General features: G+C 49.3%; 2 protein-coding genes across 2 annotated transcripts in view; one reads left to right on the forward strand and one right to left on the reverse strand.

Annotated features, from left to right (window-relative positions):
- The window catches only part of LOC116829452 (protein ABHD15-like), a 57663-nt gene that overhangs the window by 17133 nt on the left and 24317 nt on the right, over positions 1–16213 (forward strand). The window contains exon 2 of the mRNA XM_075073962.1: positions 15506–15588. The gene's annotated coding sequence lies outside the window, so the exon portion shown is untranslated. The remainder of the gene's footprint in view (positions 1–15505; positions 15589–16213) is intronic.
- Positions 775–11255, reverse strand: SERPINF2 (serpin family F member 2). Its single transcript, XM_032788321.2, has 9 exons — positions 11202–11255; positions 10338–10481; positions 8916–8987; positions 7887–8343; positions 7379–7522; positions 6930–7133; positions 5923–6065; positions 5137–5341; positions 775–3858 (listed from the first exon to the last, which is right to left on the reverse strand). Exons 1-9 carry the CDS (start codon positions 11253–11255, stop codon positions 3533–3535), a joined length of 1749 nt encoding a protein of 582 aa, XP_032644212.1. The 3' UTR covers positions 775–3532.

A 16213-nucleotide genomic window follows, 5' to 3' on the forward strand; every position in this document is an offset into this window, starting at 1 on the left:
GCCTCCCTCTGTCAAACTCCCTCTCAAACTCCCCTGTCTGCAGCTCCCTGTCCGTTCTGCTCTGCTTTAAAGAGAGAGGTTTTGGATGTAGTTTGGTTTATAGGTTTTCAAGGGACTAACGGGTCACAGATAGGACCGACAAGGGACCCCTGCTCCCTTCCTACTCCCCTTCTAAACTCCCATGCGAAACTCCCTGTTAGCAGCCCCTGGTCGCAAAGTTGAGTGGCTTATTTTATTTCAGATAGGGCATATTCTTTCTGAACAGCATTAGGCTTTATGTCATGGACATTTTGTATGTTTGATATTCATATGGATTTGCTATAGTGAAGAAATTCAATAACATTTCAGATATGAAAGTTATCAAGAAATATTAATTTAGTGATGGCTTCACCCTATGGGCAATTGTTTTCAGGGCAGAGGTCCTGTACCTACATGGGGGAACAGAAATTTGATAATAAAGGGCTTTTCAAACTAGCAGAAAAAATTATAGCAAGAGCCAGTGGCTGGAAGTTCAAAAAATTCAGACTGGAAATAAGGTAAAATTTAACACTGAGAGTAATTGACCATTGAAACAGCTTACTAAGGGACATGAGAAATTCTCCATCACTGGAGTTTTTTAAATCAAGATGGGATGTTTTTCTAAAAGACCTTCTCTAGTTCAAACTGGAATTAACTCAAGGAAGTCCTATGGCCTGTGTCATACATTTGAGACTAGAAGATCACAGTCATCCCTTCCGGCCTTACAATCTATGATAGAGCTTTACTTTACCAGAACAGGTTCAAGGGTCATTACCAAGATGTATGGATGTTAGGAAGCAAGAGCATTGTCCTGCGGTGTAAAGTCGTGAGCCTGGATTTTAATAATAGTTTGCATTTCTACAGCCCCCTCCATCAGAGAGCCTCAAAAGACTGCACAAAATCTCATGAATTAATTTTGACATAACATATTATTTGTTGAACATAAAAAGTTAAGTGTGCCTTATACACAGCACAGCAGGAACTAGCCACTGCCCTCTGGAACAAAGTGAAGATGGGAGTAGGAGAAGAAATGCAGGAGGAAACTACCAGAATGAAGGGGAGTAGGAGGAAATAAGAACTGAGTTGTGCAGAGCTTTGAAGAGGAAGACAAATTTACATTCTGCACCAAGAGAGCCGGAAGGCGGTGTGGAAGGAAGATGACTTTAGCTGCAGGATTTTGGATAGAGTGGAATGCAGCAAGGTGCAAATCGAGGAGGAAGTTGCAGTAGCCAAGGCAAGACCTGAAGGCATGGACCAGCATCTCTAAAATAAGGCAGTAATTATGAGAGCAAAGCAATCTGAAATGTTCCCTGAGGGCCCTGGTAATAGAGCTGGATTCCTGCTGGTTTTCTTGATAATTACATAGGAGAGTAATTACACCCTCTTCTTGACCAGTAAACGTCATTCTGTGGGTTACAGGGCTGGTAATTATTCTTAGCTGGTCTCCCCTTGGACTTGGAATCTGTAAACCATGTGTGGTGTCTATTGGTAATTGCAGGTTTGAGCCAGTTGCTTTCTTTGAAATAGTTTCTTGTGTCCCTGAAGTTTGAGGTCAGTGAGTCGATCCCCCTCCCTCCAATCCCAACAGAAAGTGCAGCCAGTCAGTGAGGGAGATGCCAGTAGGCAGCTTGCTCTCTGGTTGGGGCAGATCTACTCAGGAAAGGGGGAGCTGTTGGGAATGTGACTGGTTCTTTAGCTACTTCCATGCGAAAACAAAACCACTAAGGTATAACTGTGTGGTGTCTGGGAGTGAGCCTCTCAGCTCAGGTGAAGAGACATGTGTTAGCAGGGTTCACGGTAGTGTGCTAAAGGTAGCTGTGTAGATATTGCAGCTTGGGCTCTGAAACCTGTAGGAGGAGGGTGGGCTTCAGAGCCCAAACCACCCTGTCTACATAGCTACCTTTAGCACACTACTGTGAGCCCTACTAACCCAGGTCTGTGGACCAGGGTGGGAGAATTGCTCCCAGATGCACTGTAGACATACCCTAGAAGGGCTTCCTAGAAGCAATGAGAAGCAGAATCTGCGATGGCCAACAAAGAGTGGTTCTAAATTCCCTTTGTCAGCATGTAGACATTCACTGTTAATTGCTACAGAAACACCGAAACTAGCAAGACTAACGTAACACAGCTTAAGTTGCTGTGGTGGGGGTTACTTTTCCCCCAAACCATCAGTCTTTGCTGCTTGGGTCAGACATGCTGAGTTATTTCAGAGCAGGGATCCAGTGAGCTGTACCCATCTCAGAAGTGAAGCTCCAGGTGAACACCATTCCTGTACTGACAGAAGGAAATGACTCTGACCCCCAAGGAGATGCAGTCGTGTCCTGGAAGATGTCAAACTCCGGTAGCATTGTTCTGCAGGCTCAGGAGCACCCAACATAAAATAACAAGCCACATGTAGGATGTGCCAGACCAGATTACACCACTCGTCCATTGAATCCAGTAGCCTGCCAGCTGGCAGTGCCCAATACCAATTCCTCCCTCAGAGGAAGGCAAAAACCAGCCAGTTGTGCTACGCTGCTAATGGGGACGTTTCCTTCCTGACCCCTACAGCATTCAGCTCAGACCCTATGGCATCAGACTGGATCTCCCCACTCTTTGTATCCACCCACATTAGTGGATTCTCTGGTATGTTCAGCTGAGATTTCCAAAGGGGAATAGGCAATGTCCTTTTAATGGTTCCATATTTACTAGCCATTAATCTCATCCTGTGGCGCCTCATTCTGGTGGTGAGAGTTGGAGTAAGGAGAAAGGACTGCTCACTTCTCATGAGACCCTTTAGGACCTTCCATCCTTCAGTCAAGCCCCAGTAACTCTTTTTCCCCCCAAGTCTTTGCAGTTACTCCGCCTGTTTGCTGCACTTCTGTGCCCCTTTCCAGTCTCCGCCGGGTATCTCTCAAGGTGACAACTCAGCCAAACATCATCTGTTTCACTCTTTATTATTCTGCCAACATAAAAATTACTAAAAAACACTTTACAAAAGATGCCTCCAACATCCCAGGTGAAGGGCTGGTGCTCAGGATAGAAATGAGCCCCCCCCCCCTTGCACACACACCCAGCAAATCCCAATACCCGGTGGACAGGGGCAGGAATGTTCTAGGCAGAACCTTTATCAGAAATAGTAGCTGAGACTCACATCCCAGGAAGGTGACTGGCTGCTAATCAATTTGATTTCGCTGCTATTTGCATATCTAGTGACAAGCAAGTCCTGCTGTTTGATGAATGTCCTGACCAAGGAATGTGCATAAGGGGCTCAGAGGGAAGAGCAGCTTTTACACCTCTTGTCTTTGTCCAATTGCATAGAGACATTGTCAGAAGCTAATGAGTATTCAAGACAATTTGGTACCAGCACTGCTGCTCAAGAGTGGTGCTGAGGGCTCTAGAGAGAGCCCTGCCAGAGGGGACCCACTGGGATGGGGAAGAAGGGCTTCTGATGGAAGCCCATCCAGGAGAGAGAGACCCTGCTACAGAGGTCTCACAGGCAGCAGTCCCAGGACTCCTAGGCACTGCTCCTCCCTTATTTGGGGATACTATTTTTGATGGCATTTTTCAGGGTAGGTGAGTCCTGTGGCTCTTTTTTCTTTTGGGCAGCGATGGGGTTGGGGTTCTGGATGCTGCCCACAAAGAGTGGGATGCCTGTTGTCTCCTCAAAGATGATGAAGAGAAAGGGTTGGTTGAGGCTGAAAGTGGAGAGTGAACGAGACATCATGACACTAGTGGCAGCTGATGCCTCCACGCCATCTTCTGCAAGCTCCAGGGTGGACTGGTGCTGGATGCTGGATACAAAGAGAGGCTCATCTGTGATTTTCTGCAGGTCTGGGGTGGAAAACAACTCCCCGAGGCCTAAATAGAAATCAAATTGGGGTCAAACAGAAACCTATCTACTCACTAGTTCAGTGCCATTGGCTCAGACATTCATTCTATCCCTGCAGAACAGTGGTTCTCAACTTTTGTACTGGTGTCGCCTTTCACATAACAAGACTCTGAGTGCGATCCCCCCCCTTATAAATTAAAAACAGTTGTTTATATATTTAACACTATTATAAATGCTGGAGACAAAGCAGGGTTTAGGGTGGAAGCGGACAGCTCGCAACCCTCCCAGGGGTCCTAGCCCCCAGTTGAGAACCTCTGCTTAGACTAGAGGAATAACAGTCTGTATCACTGTATGTTGTACACAACACCAGGGACTGGACAGTGCACCATACCAGATCCCATGCTAGGGAATGGGCAGGCAGAGTAAGAAAAAGTGCACTCTGGCCAGATTTATCAGTGCTTCCCTGTATGGATAGCTGCCAGTGCCAAACAAAACACAGCTTTCATATGGACTGACCATCTATCCTGGGGCTTTATACTGCTGCCCAAAGCATGGTAGCGGAGCACCTTCCACAGTGATGTCCCTAGTGGAATTCATAAAGTCTCTGGCATTTCTTCCTATGGAGTGGGAAGCTCTGGTGGGGTATATTTTGTTTGCTGCTTGGTGTTTATTGGTTGGTTATAGATTTTGTTTTTTGAAGGATGCTTGGGTAGGTCGGGGGCTCTGTGGTGAATGTCATTCCTGCTATGCTGGAAATGCTTTGTCCATGAGGAAGGTTCTGCTGCATTTCCTAAACACATTCAGACTCTGCTTTTGCCTAATCTCATCTGGAAGTCCATTTCACAACCCGGTCCAGACCCTCTTAACAAAGACTGTTTTGTCCTTAGTTCTCACACATTTAGTTCTGGGCTTTGTCATCTGTATTGTCACTGAGAAGCACAGTTGTTTTAGCAGTTCATACATCCCAACATTAAGGGAAAATAAACTGAGGTCACAGGCAGGTAAAAGGTGGTCTCAGCTGAGTTTGGAAGTGAGATGGAAAGCTGAAGGAGGGGAAGATAGGGAGAGACAGCTACAGGAACTGCAGTGAAGAAGGCTCTCAGATCAACAGTGGCCACATTTTTGGGAGGTGGGCAGAGAAAAGGCTGGTGCTGAAAAAGCAAAGGGCAGGGACAGAGAGAAGAGTAAAGAGTTACAAGGTCTTTGAAGTTGCCTGGAGCAAGGAGATCAGTTCTGAGCTTCAGTGCACAGATAACTGCAATCAGCCCAACCCATTCATGCCATGCAAACCTCATCCTGGGCATTACCTAGTTGGCTGAGGACTTGGTTGAGTTCAAGCTGGTAATCTACATGAAGTTTGGGCATCTTTACCATGGTGGGCTTCTCCTTGGGGAAGCGGCTGTGCAACTTGTCGTGGCTGAGGTTCACCAGCACCTGGGAGACGTTCCACTTAAACTGGTTTGGGACAATGGCCACAAAACTCATGTTGCCCTTAAAGGGAAACCTGGCTACCTGGAAACAAACCAATCAGAAGAACTGGTGGAACAGGAAACAGCCAGGCAAAGACAATGAGGGCTCAGAAAGCGATCTGAACAATTAACCAGGGGGAGCAGGGCAGCATGATGGGAATGGAGTGGCTGTTTATCCCAGGGAGACAGAGGTCAGACTGGAACAGATAGTGCTAATGCTCAGATCCAGTATTTATCCACAGGACAGGTGGAGACCAAAGATACGAGAAAAGACAAAGGCCCCCCTGTGACATGAACTGCATTTACACTGCAGTGGCCCTGTTCTGAAGAGATCCTCCCATTTTTCATGGGAGAATTCCATCTCCATGTTGCTTCATTTCTCTCAGACTTATCCAAAAGGTCCATTAGGTCCCATCTAGTCCATCATCCCATGAATTTGACGGCAAAGATGTTACAGCCTTTCAGGGAACGAAGGCAAAGGATGTTTGAAAAGAACTTCTGTGTCCTGCATCTGTGAACCGGTATTACCCATCTCTTCTCATAGAACATGGATGCAGTGGGGGCATTGCAGTAACAAAGGGATATTCCCGTAGCTGCCCAGCAACACCCCAGACAGACTCTTACCTGAACCTCCAGGGGATCCAGAGTAAACCAGCTCAGAGAATATTTCTGAGCTTTCATCATCTCAACTGGAACTATGAACTGGTCGTCAAGGTGGAATACATCTGGCCCAGTCTGGCTGGGATCAAACTTATGCCTCCAAAATCCTGTCCAAAACCATACATTTATAATTAATCAAACCCAAACCTGAATGAAAAACGAAGGAAAGTGCCTGACAACACATCAGCAAACAGGTGAGTGGTGACTGGAGCAGGGAGAAAGAAGTGCCATGGCAGGAAGAATTGTGAGTGCAGGATGTCTTTATCCTCAGGAGAGGCTATGTGGTGCGGTGGAATGAGCCAGCGCCTAATGGCATCCCCTCTCTGTGCCTCAGTGATGAGAGAGAAGACTGAGGTGCTGTGGGGAGGAAGTAGAGAATGCAAATGCAGGGTAAAATCAGTGATGGAGAAGAGAGACAGCTGCAAAGTGACCAGTAATTCAGGGATTGAGGAAGGAGGCCAGCATCAGTGATAGGGCAAGGAGCTCCTGCAAGTGTACAGGCCAGGCCCCTGACAGCACAAAGGTACTCAGCCCTCAGGGAATTAGAGGAAGACAAGGCTACGGTTGTGCTGGGCTGTAAGCTGGCAAGTACTTAGCAGGAGCACCTCAGAGCACCTTGCTGGGCACCTAATGAATTGTGTGTGACCTGGCTAAAAAGAGCAAGATGATGCACTGCCTCCCAGGGATCAGGACCAGCGAGGCGACAGGGACGCCGTGGGTTAGTTCTGGCTCCTGGGTCAGTTAACGTGTGTAGCACAGGTGAGGAAGTCAGGAGGCTGCGCTGTAATGAGATTTGAAAACTAAACAAGGGGAACTGCATACATGCAGGGGGAGGAAGAGGGATCTAGCAAAATGGGGAAGAAATGAAAGGAGATTCCACCTGGGTACATGCAGCCACTTCACCTGGAACCCCAGCTAGTCACAGGGGGGAAGGCTGGAAAGTGGGGACTGTGGAGTGTGCTGAAGCTCACCTTGGAAGTGGACAGCATTGAGTAGGAGCATCACAGTGCTCGCAGGGAGCTGATCCAGGAAAGTGGATATCTGCCCTTCAGTTGCCTCTTTTATCCACTTGTTTATGGATATGAGGTCATTTTCATTGTTCCCAGACAGGATCACAGGCTTTGCCCCATAGAATCGTTCCGAGTTCTCCAAGAATTTCTCTTTAACCTCAAACCCTGCAAGGAAGGAACTCGACATGAGGTCATCTGGCCGTGATGAAACTCACTCAGCGTGTCAGACAGTGCCGTGTGAAGCCAGATGTGCTCACCAGATAGCAGGGGTATCCCCACAGGGAGTACTTCAGGAAACTAACAGGTGTCACTGTTCTATCAGCACATCTTCTAGTCTGTGTGTGTGTGTTACAGAGAGTTTTATTTCAGCAGCCACACCCCCGTAGAAATTCCCCATTCCTGGCTCTCACCTTTCTGCAGATAGACGCGTGAAGCTACACTGAGCATGGACCCTGTGAGCTGCCTGCGAATGCTGCTCAGCAGGTGGTGGAGACAGGGCACTGATTCCAGGTGCAGCGCCTCCAGCAGGCGTTTCTCCGTCTGGTTTGCTGCTCCTTAAAAGCAATGTCAGATTTGTGTCAATATCCAAGGGGCTAAGGGGCAGGTGCTCTGACCACCTCCCTCTGTGGCTGGGCATCTGAAGTCTTCCCAGAGAGTCTCTGGTGGCCTGAGAGTAAGGCGTTAGCAGCACTACCACAGCACCTCCTGACTGGGTCCATGCTGTCCCAGCAAGTGAAACTGAGACCAGCCTCAAGTGAGGGTAACCTCATTCCCCTTAGTAAATAAAGCCAGAGGATTAACATTGGCGGGAGGGTGCCCGGCTTAGTGTTTGCATTTTGGACATTGGCCATGGGTGCTTTTCCTAGAAGGAACATTATAGAGGGTGAAAGCTTGTGCTGTTTGAACCTAGTAATTTACCTAGTGCCAGCTGGGACAATGCCAGGGTGATGCTGAGGGGAGACAGGATCACATTGGGTCTGCTGGTCTCCATCTGGACCTCTGTCAGGAGATCGATGGTGAATTTCATCAGACCTTCTGCTAGCCTGTGTGTCTGCGCCTGAGACATGTCACAGCCTCTCTCTTGACCTTCTCCCTCCTCTTCAGAGGAATCAACTTCTTGCCCCTCCAGCACCTGCTTGTGCTCTTCTACTGTCCCGGTGACAAGATGGCCCTCTGAGTTTGTGAGGCCAGCCCCGGGGCTTGTGGTGCTGGTCGTGGTAGGGAGTGGCTGTGTAGGCCCATGGATGTCTTCCCAGGTGTCAGAGGTGGAATCCAACTTTGCAGCATTTGGCAGGGTTGGATCCACTACTGGCAGAAGAGTGGTGGTGGGAACTAACTGTGGATCTCCTTCTAAGGCTCCAGCCTCTTCAGAGTGCTGCAATGAAACAGAAGGAAGTTACATTGAGAGAAAGCAGGGAAACAGAGCTGCATTCCTCACTCTCTTACTGGGGCTGCAGGTGGCTTGTCACAGGGAGGGGATGAATGGGTCCAGTTCACACTGGTAGGGAGGCAGTATGCCTAGTTAGCTGGCGCAGGCTATGTGCTCTGTGATTAAGCATGACAGGTAGTCAGTGAGAGGGAGGCTACCCGGAGGGAACTGATGAGCAATCTGAAAGATCAGCACTGTCCTGACATCTGAGCAGCTCCTATTAGGGCTGCATTGAAGAGCAGAGGGACCAAAGTCCCCTGACAATAACAGCAACCAGATGATGACCTACAGTAAAGAGGAGGAGGATAAGAGACCTGTTGCAGCCAGTTCTGTCTCAAAACTTGTGTGTATTCTTTGACTATGGAGTATTAGTGCTGAGGTGACCACTGTGTGTTGACACCGTACATCCCAGGACAGAATATGCTGAGGTAGTGACAGCATCACCCCTTGTGCCTGGGCTGTTCTGCCTGAAGCAGATCAGCCCCAGCTGTGGCCAGTGCCCCCCTCCTCTCTGTTACCTGACTGGTCAGTTGTGCTGAGGGATCCCACTCCGGATTCTCTATGCTGGTGGCATTTTCCGCTGCAGGGCCCTGAAGGTTGAAAGCAGTTATTCAGGATTTCACATTAGCACAAATTTGGAAAATAGAAAGTGCCTTATTCCAAAGAAAATGGGCCAAGCCAGGGTCTTCCAAGACATTCAATCACTCTTCCTTGCCTATCTCTTGATCTGTCCTGCCTAAGTGAAAAGATGGCTTCATCTCAGCTTCCTTCAGTTAAATACCTCTGGCTAACACCTTTCTCTTGGCACAAGGAGTCTCCTGCACCTCAGTTCTGTCTCCCTTCTTGTTCAGGCCTCCCCTTGCCTCTTACGTCTGTGGCTCCAGCATCATCCTCAACCCTGAACTTTCCTCCTCTCCACACCTCTAGCACTGCAGATCTGCCTCGCACTATTTCTGCAGCATTCTCTGTGGGTGTCACAGCCTCAACATCTACAATGCAGGTCACTTCTTGGACCTAGCTGGCCCTCAGTAACTCCACCTAAATGACAAAAAAACCTCCCTACAGAATAGCAGAGGAGAGAGAGAGACAGACAGAGGTTTCCTTGTGTGTATTTGAACAGATCCATGTGGCACTCAGGTAACACAGAGATGGGCACAGTGTAAGAGCCAAGACCGACAGTTTCAGACACAAGCTTCTATTCTTTCTGGTCCACAAGTGGTAATTTCCTTTATCAGTTTTATGACTGAATAATTAATTCACTATCCAGTCTCTATACACATCAGTTTCTATCCCTTATATCAGTGATTCGCAACCAGGAGTACGCATACCCTTGGGGTATGCAGAGGTCTTCAAGGGGGTACATCAACTCATCTAGATAGTTCCCTAGTTTTACAACAGGCTACATAAAAAGCACTAGCGAAGTCAGTACAAACTGAAATTTCATACAGACAATCTGCTCTGTATACTATACAGTGAAATGTACGTACAATAGTTATATTCCAGTTGATTTGTAATTATATGGTAAAAATGAGAAAGTAAGCAGTTTCTCAGTAATAGGGTGCTGTGACACTTCTGTATTTTGTGTCTGATTTTGTAAATGGGTAGTTTTTAAATGAGGTGAAACTGGGGGTACACAAGACAAACCAGGCTCCTGAAAGGGCTACAGAAATCTGGGAAAGTTGAGAGCCACTGACCTATGCCATATGCTGGGCTCTCACTTCAGGCTGGGATTTTCAAACCGGCATGTTGGAGTGAGGTTCACTGAAAGTCGGTTGAGCTGGGCTGCCTGACCATATTTGGGATGCTGTGCATGTGGCAGACTCTGTACACAGAGAAGGTGGACAGCCCCATATTTTTGGCATGTGTTTGAAGGTGATACTGGCAGGACTAGACCAAGGTGAGCTTTACAAATACCCCGGAGTAACCTCAGCACATCTTACCACAGGGCTCTCCTGCTGGGCAGTGTTGTCAGAGGGGGGAGTCTCCAGCTCAAGGGCATGTGCCAAAGGAACCTGGAAGGAAATTAACTGAGTCAGAGCTGGGGGAAAGGGAAGAGGCCAGAGATGGATACCAAATAGCTTCCTCTAGGTTCGCATGAGGAAATCACTCCCCTCTGGCTCACTTCCTGCCACGTCCCTCCAGACTGGGCCAGAGACTAGCATGTCCCATGTGGTTCCCTTGGTTGACTGAAGCAGAGATGGTTCTAACCTCTTTGTAGAATGGATATAACAGAAGTGGAAGTCCCGAGGTGGGTGATGGAAATGATTAGAGAGAGATTGGAAAGATTGGGACTGTTTAGCTTAGAGAGTGAACAGGAGGGAGGGATGCAGAATAGTGGCTAGGATAGAAGATAGATTGAGCAATTCTAGATCTGCTGTCATGAGAGCAAGGAGGCAAATGGATGAAATCACAGTTCCTGATGAACTCCTGTAACTCACAGCCACTAGATACCATTCAAGCTCAGGGGTATTTATCTGGATCATGAGCACATCCACAGTCACATCAGACTGGATAAAGAAATCGAGGTCTATAAGCCCTTGTGTGTCAGGGCAGGAGCCAACAACTGACTGAGTGGGTGCTAAAGCAGCGTCCCATGGGGGCAGGTTATTCCACTATAGTCTGTCTGGGGATTTCTTCAGAAGCATCTGGTGCCAGCCATTTGGAGATCAACCTTATTCTAATCCAGCCTGGCATTGCCTGCCCTGTTCCCGCCACTGCCCCCGGCTGACTGGGGTGAAGGGTGTGCTGACAGAGGAGATGTCCTGCAGGACAGGTGAAGGCAGTGCTTTGTGCCTGTGTCTTACCCCTGGGCTATCGTGCAGAGTGGACAAGCAGAGCAGCAGACCCCAGAGCAGCATCGCGGTATTTCTGGAATACAAAAGCTGTCAGTGACACTCACAAGCTACTCCCTGGGTCCTCTCTGCTCCCAGGGTGCCTGTACTGTGCCCGCCCATTATTACAATGAGAACAGCAACGGATTATGAGCCCAGAGAAGAGGAGAAGAAAGCAGGATCCAGGAGGAACACAGACAAACTGCTGGGAAACCAACCCAGGGAGACAGCAGCGGCAAGGTGAATGATGCTGAAGAGAACAGTCCCTGAAGCAGCTCTGGAGTCCAGGCCCAACACCAAGGTACTGCAGCCAGAGAGTTGACCAGGACCCAGCACTGATGCAGTGCTGTAGCTGTGCTCAGGAGTTTATTCTCCCTGGACAGTTGCATTTCTAACCCCTCTCACCCTCTTTTGGCTGAAGAGCAAATTGCAGTTTCCTAATGATTCCCACATGAAATCTGTCCCACACAACCCAGGGGGAGGCCCAGGTTCTCCACTCTCACCCATGCACACAAAGCTGAGGATAAGGGACAGGCCCCTGGCTGACGGTCAGAGACAGTCTCAGCTTGCTGCTGCTCTGTGCCTCCATGGGGGACAGTGATACTGACCTGCCTTTTAGGGAGCTGCAAGGATTCAGCAGGTGCTGCCTGTAGAGGGTTGTGGATGGGAAGTACAAAGTCAGAGCTGATCACTAGTGTTGCCCCCTCAATAGCTGGCCTGCAGCACAGAGCCCTCCCCTTCCCGCCACTCACATAGTCCCCTTACAGGCAAGCACTGCCCCTCCCACTGCTACACTCTTGTTGCTGTCACTTGGGGGGCCAGGCTCCCTGCCAGTGCCTCAGGCATGGCCCTGCCCACTCGCACTGGCCTGCATCTCGCTGGGACCCAGCTCCAGCCCCAAGCACTCACCCTGGTCTAGTGGGGGTCATTCTTCTACTCCTTGATTGGGTAAACACCCAGCACCACCCCCAGAACAGAACTGAATTCCTGGGGGGAAGAGTCAGTTTGCCAGGCAGTCCCTAGCTTAACCTGGAAAAGCTGGGCTGCGGCCCTTCTTCAATCATATGTGAAGAGCTGGAGGGCATTTCCCCCACCCCCAGAAAAAAATCCAAAAACTGGCCCCACATGCAACCCCAAATTCCAATCCCTGAGTCCCCTGGCCCTCAGCTCATTGTTGAATTCTCCACCCCCAACCCTCTAGGGCAATTTCACTCTGTGCCCCCCCCACTGGAGCAGTTCCCCCCAGTTTATTGCCAAATCCTCCCTGCCCCAAGTTCCTCTGCCCCTTACCTCGGTTTGCTAAGCATTTCTGTTGGTGCAGGGACCCTCTCTACCAAGCCGATGGCTCTGCATGGGACGGATTAAGCCCCTTGTCCAGCCCACGCTTGCCAGGCAGCGACAGGCATGACCTTCAGCACCACCCCTTATTTGAAGATTTTTCCCTTTCAGCAAATATTGACCCTGTACATCCGGTTAAACATTTGTTCTGGGATGGAGCGAATTGGTGTTTTTCTGTGGGGCTCTAGGTCACTGCACCCCGAGGACAGCTGTGACCCTGATTTTACCAGCTTATGTTACTCCTAAAAGTCCAAGAGTAGAAGTAACAAGTGGAATCTTTTGTCTAATTGAGTCTCTCTCCCTTTGTGCCTGTGGGAGAGTGCAGAACCCTTACACCTGGCCACAAATGGGAGAGCCAAGGTTTGGGATTTAATGGCTTTTGGGTTCCTCTCACTGCCACTATTCCTAGAGTTTTCTGTGCGAGAAACTTCGGCTTGCTAGCCTGTCTATCACAGCCTCTCCTCCTGCTGGAGAAAACATGGGATGTAGCCCTTTGACACATGGCCAGGGCCCAAGTTGCTGGCTGCAGTGTGTCCAAGCAGGAAGCGGAGTGGCCTCAACTTGGGCTGAGCTGACACCCTCTTGGCCATGCCACACATCATGAAGGCAGCAGCAGAGCCATGCCTAGAAGAGTTGGGTTTCCCCACCAGCAACAGTGTTGTGAGCCCTTGACACACGCCACCAGAAAAGCCCCCACTCCAACATGGCAGGATGGTCTGATGGGAAGGGCATGATCCTGGGTTCCATCCTGGCACTCTCACTGGCTCACTATAACCTGTGCCTGAGCTTGCCCTCTGTACAGTGGAGATAATGATCCTCACCTGTCTCTGGGGGTGGTGCGGCCTCATGCATTACTATCACTGTTTGACTAGAGTGCTAGAGGGGTGGAGAATTTGAATGGGACCATAGGGCCTGAGCCAGGACTGTACTAGCTGAGTCTAGGCTTAGAGCCTTCAAGTGAGGGCTGCTGTCCCCTCCCCACACACATACACCCTGGAGTAGGTCCTGGCCCCCACAGTGACTACAGGGAGAAGCCTTAAGAGGTTGGGGAGGGTAGAACAGGTGAAAACAAGACAGGCCTGAAAACTGTCACCAAAGGCTGTTTTGGGACGAGTCAGTGTTCTCTTGGGAAGCTGCTTTGAAAGGCCAGGGAGGGGGAAAGGCGCTCTAGAACATACTGAGGTAGAAGTTGGATACAAGGGTCAGCAGTACAATCTACTCCAAGCTGGCAAGGCAGAGGGCTGCTCAACGGCACCCCTTCCGTCAGTGCAGCCCACATGAGGAGACCTGGCTTGGTTCTTTTCAAGTCACTTCTCAGAGCAGAGAAACTGTTGGCTGCAGAGTAGTCACTTTGCAACCCTCTCCAACAACCCCATTTCCCTCAAACACAGCCACACACCACCTCCACCACCCAGCTACACCCCCTGCCTTTCCCTCAAACACATAGCACCTCCACCATCCAGCTACACCCTCTGCCTTTCCCTCAGACACATAGCACCTCCACCACCCAGCTACACCCCCTGCCTTTCCCTCAAACACATAGCACCTCCACCACCCAGCTACACCCCCTGCCTTTCCCTCAGACACATAGCACCTCCACCACCCAGCTACACCCCCTGCCTTTCCCTCAAACACATAGCACCTCCACCACCCAGCTACACCCCCTGCCTTTCCCTCAGACACATAGCACCTCCACCATCCAGCTACCCCCCCTGCCTTTCCCTCAAACACATAGCACCTCCACCACCCAGCTACACCCCCTGCCTTTCCCTCAGACACATAGCACCTCCACCATCCAGCTACACCCCCTGCCTTTCCCTCAAACACATAGCACCTCCACCACCCAGCTACACCCCCTGCCTTTCCCTCAGACACATAGCACCTCCACCACCCAGCTACACCCCCTGCCTTTCCCTCAAACACATAGCACCTCCACCACCCAGCTACACCCCCTGCCTTTCCCTCAAACACATAGCACCTCCACCACCCAGCTACACCCCCTGCCTTTCCCTCAAACACATAGCACCTCCACCACCCAGCTACACCCCCTGCCTTTCCCTCAAACACATAGCACCTCCACCACCCAGCTACACCCCCTGCCTTTCCCTCAAACACATAGCACCTCCACCACCCAGCTACACCCCCTGCCTTTCCCTCAGACACATAGCACCTCCGCCACCCAGCTACACCCCCTGCCTTTCCCTCAAACAGACACCACCTCCACCACCCAGCTACACCACCTGCCTTTCCCTCAAACACATAGCACCTCCACCACCCTGCTACACCCCCTGCCTTTCCCTCAAACACATAGCACCTCCACCACCCAGCTACACCCCCTGCCTTTCCCTCAGACACATAGCACCTCCACCACCCAGCTACACCCCCTGCCTTTCCCTCAGACACATAGCACCTCCACCACCCAGCTATACCCCCTGCGTTTCCCCCAAACACACACAACATGCAGCACCCATTTCCACCCATAGACTAATAGATTCCAAGGCCAGCAGGGACTGTTGTGATCATCGAGCCTGACCTCCTGTATAACACAGCCCAGATAACTGCCTCCAAATAATTCCTAGAGCAGAGCTGTTAGAAAAAAATTCAATGTTGATTTAAAAATTTGCAGTGATGGAGAATCTACCACCAACCTTGGTAAATTGTTCCAATGCTTAATTACTCTCATTGTTAACATTTTCCAACTTATTTATAGTCTGAATTTGTCTCACTTCAACTTCCACCATTGGCTCATGTTAGACCTTTCTCTACTAGACTGAAGAGCCCATTGTTAAATATTTGTTCCCCATGTAGGTACTTATAAACTATAGTTAAGTCACTCCTTAACCTTCTTTTTGTGAAGCTAAGCAGATTGAGTGCCTTGAGTCTATCACTATCAGACACGTTCTTTAATCCTTCTTGTGGCTCTTCTCTGACCTTTCCAGTTTATCAACATCCTTCTTGAATTGTGGGCATCAGAACTGGACACAGGATTCCAGCAGTGGTCACACCAGTGCCAAATACAGAGGTAAAACAACTTCCCTGCTCTTACTCAGGATTCCCATTTAGGCATCCCAGGATCACATTAACTCTTTTGGCCACAGCATCACATGGGGAGCCATATTCAGCTGAATAGCCACCACGACCCCCAAATCTTTTTCACTCGCTGCTTCCCAGGATAGAGTCCCCCATTCCATAAGTATGGCCTACATTCTGTGTTCCCAGATGTGTACATTGACATGAACCCATATCAAAACACATATTGTTTGCTTGCGGCCAGTTTACCAAGCGATGTAGATCACTCTGAAACAGTGACCTATCCTCTTCGTTATTTAGCACTCCTCCAATTTGTGTGTCTTCTGCAAATTTGATCAGAAGTGATTTTGTGTTTCCAAGTCACAGATAAGGATGTTAAATAGCGTAGGGCTAAGAACCAATCCCTGTGGGACCCCCCTGGAAACACACCCACTTGATAGCAAATCTCCATTTACAGTTACATTTTGAGACCTATCAATTAGCCAGTTTTTAATGTTTAAAATGTACCATGTTAATTTTATATTGTTCTATTTTTAATCAAAATGTCACGCAGTACCAAGTCAAACACCTTACAGAAGTCTATTACATCAACACTATGACCTTTATCAACCAAACTT

Source organism: Chelonoidis abingdonii, chromosome 20 (genome assembly GCF_003597395.2).
Source record: "Chelonoidis abingdonii isolate Lonesome George chromosome 20, CheloAbing_2.0, whole genome shotgun sequence".
NCBI classification, from domain to species: domain Eukaryota; kingdom Metazoa; phylum Chordata; order Testudines; family Testudinidae; genus Chelonoidis; species Chelonoidis abingdonii.